The 4914-nt window shown below is 40.2% G+C and overlaps 1 protein-coding gene across 2 annotated transcripts; it reads right to left on the bottom strand.

The window, feature by feature from the left end:
* Positions 1-222: 222 nt before the first annotated feature.
* LOC117474741 (galactosylceramide sulfotransferase-like) lies at positions 223-4596 on the bottom strand. Of its 2 annotated transcripts, none has more exons than XM_034120734.1 (3): positions 4532-4596; positions 3486-3639; positions 223-1630 (listed from the first exon to the last, which is right to left on the bottom strand). In XM_034120734.1, the coding sequence occupies exons 2-3, from the start codon at positions 3611-3613 to the stop codon at positions 484-486; spliced, it is 1275 nt and encodes a 424-aa protein (XP_033976625.1). In that variant the 5' UTR covers positions 3614-3639; positions 4532-4596; the 3' UTR covers positions 223-483. The 2 variants fall into 2 exon arrangements, with proteins under 2 accessions (XP_033976625.1, XP_033976626.1); XM_034120735.1 differs by having other exon boundaries at positions 3486-3625; positions 4532-4570.
* Between the last annotated feature and the right edge of the window lie 318 nt (positions 4597-4914).

The following is a 4914-nucleotide window of genomic DNA, read 5'->3' on the forward strand; positions in this document are numbered from 1 at the left end:
AACACACACATCTGATATATTTATTACGTAAATATATATTAATGTCATACACAAAACAAATGTTCAGTTTTCTGTATCGTGAAACACTTGTGAATATTTTAAAATGATCAAATCTCACAAATAATTTTGGCAGCAAATACAGTTTATGAAAATTTGAGGGGTACACCAAACAATAATGTTTTTTCAATGTCCCTTTGTTACTTACTGCCAAGTTGTGCAGTATTTGTGACTGATACACCAGCACATCCGTTTCTTATTCTTTTGAAAAGTTGTCAGTTGTGGGTTTTATACTTATTATTGAAATTCTGTATAGTTTAAGTCAGCATTGGAAATAATTATATGATAAAATAACAAAAGTAGATATATATCTAGACGTGAACATTCGGAGGTTGAAATTCGAGGCCTTATGTGTAAAGTGAGTTCTGGTTAAGTGCAATAAAGTTATACAAAATTCTATCTCAATATTCTATCATATCTGTCTCATCACCAGTTTATGATTTTCCTCACACGTCCCCACAGCTTAGTGAGCCACAGGTTTACCCCCAAGTCTGTCAGATATTGAATTTCCGGGGTTAACATCTTTCGGCACAACTCCTCATAGGCTTTATCTACATTTCTGTTCAAATTGTATCCTTCAATAGACTTCTCTCCAACGGGCTGCCACGGCTGCATGGCAGCATCATGAATACTTCCAGCCTCCACAGAGTGGCCTCCCTCGATGCAGATCTTCACCAGTTCTGCGTTCCTCCTCCTGAGCTCTTCAACATCCTCTTCCATTTGTTTTCTACCGTAAGCCTCTACCTTCTCCCAAAAGGTCAGGTTAAAATGTCTATAGAGCTTCCAGTCAATGCTGTTCCACTGCAGGGCCTTTTCCCTGAGCTCAGGAGTTAGTTTAGGTACAGTGGATTTCATACGGGAGTTGAGCTTGAAGAAGAGTATGTCATCCATCTCCCAGCAGAGGGCATCTTTCAGCAGGATAAGGGACTCCTCAAAGTGCTCCATCAGCATGACTAAGTGAAAACGCTCAGCGATGACCCTGATGCTGTCCTCTACTCGTTGGTCATCTGCATCCAGAGTGTTGTCCTGCCCAAAGTCAAAGAACAACAGGTTCTTCAAGTAGAAGGAGCTAAATCCGCCCGGGCTGAAGTATTGTTTAGGATCACGCAGGAACTTGGCCATCTTATCCTCCCCTGGTATCCACCAGGTCAGAGGAACAACATGACCAAAGTAATGAAAGGAGGACTCAAAGAGCTCTGCAGGATCTCGCAGGATCGTCGTGTAGAAAGTGTCACGAGGCAGCACTTTTGCCACCTCAGGTGCATTGAATCGCATATGGTTACACATGATGTTAAAACACCTTCCAGATTGGTAGCCCTGAACGTATGTGCGCTGAAAAGATGAGGGGTAGTAGAAATCGTTCCGGCTGTTTGGGAAGGCAAATTTGAGATTGTGCTTCTCTCCAAAGCGTAACAAGATGTTGATGAAGGTGCTGCTGGCAGTTTTATGGGTCTTCATAAACATGATATCTACTTTAGGAGCACAGACGGTATTGTCTTGCTGCGAGCTGTTTGTGTTTTCCCTGCTGCTGCTCTGGCCCGTTCGTGAAGAGCAGGAGAGAGGAACTGGGAGCCTGGATAAAATCAACATGGGGAAATGATTAAGTGTCACAATAATGTATCACAGCTCATTTATAGAGATGCACTGACAACTAGAATATAAACCTCTGTGAAGTGAGGTTTACAGTGAAGAAAAAACAAACACATTTTTGTCTTATTTTTGTTCGTATCCACGATTTGTTCAAATTTGTAGATATCCATAGTTTTCAAGGATTCACCAATGCTTTCATATTCATAAACTTCTCTTAAGAGTACATAACTGAATGGGAAATCTGTAATAAGAAAGAAAGAGATATTGTTTCCATTATTATTCATCACTGCTTATTTTGTCCAATATTTATGTACTACTGAACATTTTTGTATTACACATCTTGCAGCCAGTTCAACAAAATCGTATTTTTAATTAAATACATTTTTTAATTAAATACATTTTTCTGTCAGTTTCCCAGACAGAGCAATATTAACAGTACCCATATGAATGTTATCTACAGTATAGATAAAGGCACCTGTAAATGATAGGTAAGGTGCTGAAACTAGACTATATAATGCGGTATAGATAAAAGATCAAAATGTTTGGAGTCCAAAGGAGAAGTATGTATCAACCTTTGCAACTTCTCTTCATCGGCTCACCTGCCAACAGTTAAAGGTGGGGTATGTAATTCATTTCAGAAACACTTTTTGTTATATTCCATGGAATGCTCTTAACATCCCGATAGCAATGAATATATGAAATGCTTTGACAATAAATACATACAAAAATGTCATCTGTGGAAGCCGTAGCGCTGTAAAAAGCACGACCAATCATTTTAGCCGGCCCAGCTAAAATAACTGGATGGCCTACCTGCCTGTCAGCCTTCCATCTGTGCACAAACTTATCTCGTGCCCTCATTGGTCATGTGCGCGTTCGTGTGTTGGAGGAGAGGCTCTGTAAGGAAGTTTGAAGGAAGAGGCAGATTTTTTCCGGTTGTTTACTTTCAAATTCTAGCGCACTTGAGCTGGTTTCTCCAAAATTACATACCCCACCTTTAAGGTCTCATTTGACTTGTGCCTTATTTCCTTTATACCAATTAATAGACTGTACACCTTCTCGTGTTTATGAAAGTTCTGTTTTATTTGCTGTCTGAAAGTCTTAGGCGGTGTTTACACGAGAACGAAACGGGTTGTATCTGCTACTTTTCTCTCGCGTATAGCCCGTTCGTTCACACGAGGCCGTAACGGAAACGCGGAAACGAACCCCGCAAACGATAACGGGTCCCAAGGTGGATAGATCTGCAAACGGAACGCTCTGGGGGGCCAAACGGCTCAGTGTGTACGCCCTATACGATCATTTCCTGATAACGATGTAGCCATAGCCCCACCTCTGCTGCTCACTGCTGTAGCATGGTCAGTAGCTACTGCTAGTGCTTCTGCTACTGACCATGCTACAGATGTTAGTGCAAAATCTACAGCTCGACCATGCTACAGATGTTAGTGCAAAATCTACAGCTCCTCTAGCACAACCATCAGCAACAAGTGGACATGGAGAATGACATGAACTACATGTTGCTAAATCTACCGCGGGGCATAAACAGAAGGGCAACCATGGCAACCATGCTCGGGGGTCTTCTTCGCTGCTTTTGGTGTATTTTGTGGCAGAAGTACAGCGCCACTTACAGGCTCGGCATATGTACTACAGCGTCTCCAGCGCTTACGAGCGGTCTTGTGCGGAAGTACAGCGCCACTTCCAGGCCCGGCATATGTACTACAGCGTTTCCAGTGGTCTCGTGTGAACGGACACGTTAAATGAGCCGAATGCGTGTGAACGGAAGACTTTTTTGATAACGAATTCGGTCCGTTTGCGTTTGCGCTCCCGTGTAAATGGGGTCTTACTCTGTAGTGTTGAAGTTGATCTGTATTGTTGAAAGAGCGTAGAACAGAGGGACACTGATGAGGAGGCAGCCCACAGCGACACGTTTGACCCCGAGCTGCCACCACTGCCTCTCTTGTTTTTGGAGCATGGTGACCAGAGACTGAAAGAGAATACCTCATGACAAAGCACAGCATGTCAGACTTCCCCTTCACAAATCACACACATCAACTCAGTTTATTTTAAATAGTTCCTCCACTGAATTAATCAGTAAAGATTAACAGGTAAATGCATGCTTGACTTTCACTTTGCTTTTAAATGAAGGAAAAAATATAACAATCCACGTGGGGAATTCTATAAATATATAAAATTACATAAGACATAAAAAATGTTTCAGTACATTTCCATTGCAGCACACGCCTTTGACGAAAACAAGTAAGTCTTTTATAAGTATATTTTATTAGTTTATTAGTATTATGATTAAAAAAATAAAGAAAATAAATAGAATATATTATTTGAAAATGTATGTTTATTATTAAATTATTTTTCAAATTCAAGAAATGTGTGAGATTATAGAATAAAATAGGCCACATTAGGTTAAGCAATTGTATATAATGCTACAGAGCAAACTCTCAGGGATCAAAGATGAGTTTTAACACTGTGAAAGCAAACAGAACTGAAACTCTTTTTAAATAATGGGTATTAATAAATGTATAAATGTTAGGTTAGGTTTAGGGTTAGTTTCATTCCTCACATTTAACACCAGGAAGTGTATGGAATATTTTATCTTCGATTGAATTCGATATATTCTATTATATTTTATTGTTGTCTGGTCTAGGTTAGTCTTTATTTTTTCATTTAGCTTTACTGACTGCATTTGCTATCATTTTGCACAGCCCTATGCCGAAGAACCACAAACATGCGATATCTAAAAAACTTCAGTTTAATTTAAATAAATGCCAAACATGGAAAACAAAAGGTAAACAATAAGTAATTAGACGTTGGAAATTTGATTCAATAGATGATAAAACATCATGTTATATTTGCGAAGGGAAAACCGAGCACTTACTATTTATGTGGCATGTCAGTCACTCTTCCTATCTTCCTCTCTTCCTCTCTTTCTCCTGCCATGACGGTTATTTCATATCTTATCTGTTTATGGCCTTGTTTATTGTACTGTGGATGGTACTGCGAGCTCGTACGTTGTTATCTCCATAGAAACTAAATCTGTCCTGTTTTGTGTTCCAATTGTGGAGTAGCGAAGGAAAAGGCAGAAAGCAGGAATGCCAGTTCTCACGATGAACTGCAGTACCCTTCCTGCCCAATACCAACCTGCCCCTACAGTGACCTCCGACAGACTCCTTTTATAAGGTGTGGGTGTAAACACATTGGCAAGCATCGAGGCAAACTTCCTTCTCTCTGGCAGAAAAAGGAACTGTCCTACATAACTAG

The sequence above is a fragment of the Trematomus bernacchii genome, unplaced genomic scaffold, assembly GCF_902827165.1.
Source record: "Trematomus bernacchii unplaced genomic scaffold, fTreBer1.1, whole genome shotgun sequence".
Lineage (NCBI taxonomy): Eukaryota > Metazoa > Chordata > Actinopteri > Perciformes > Nototheniidae > Trematomus > Trematomus bernacchii.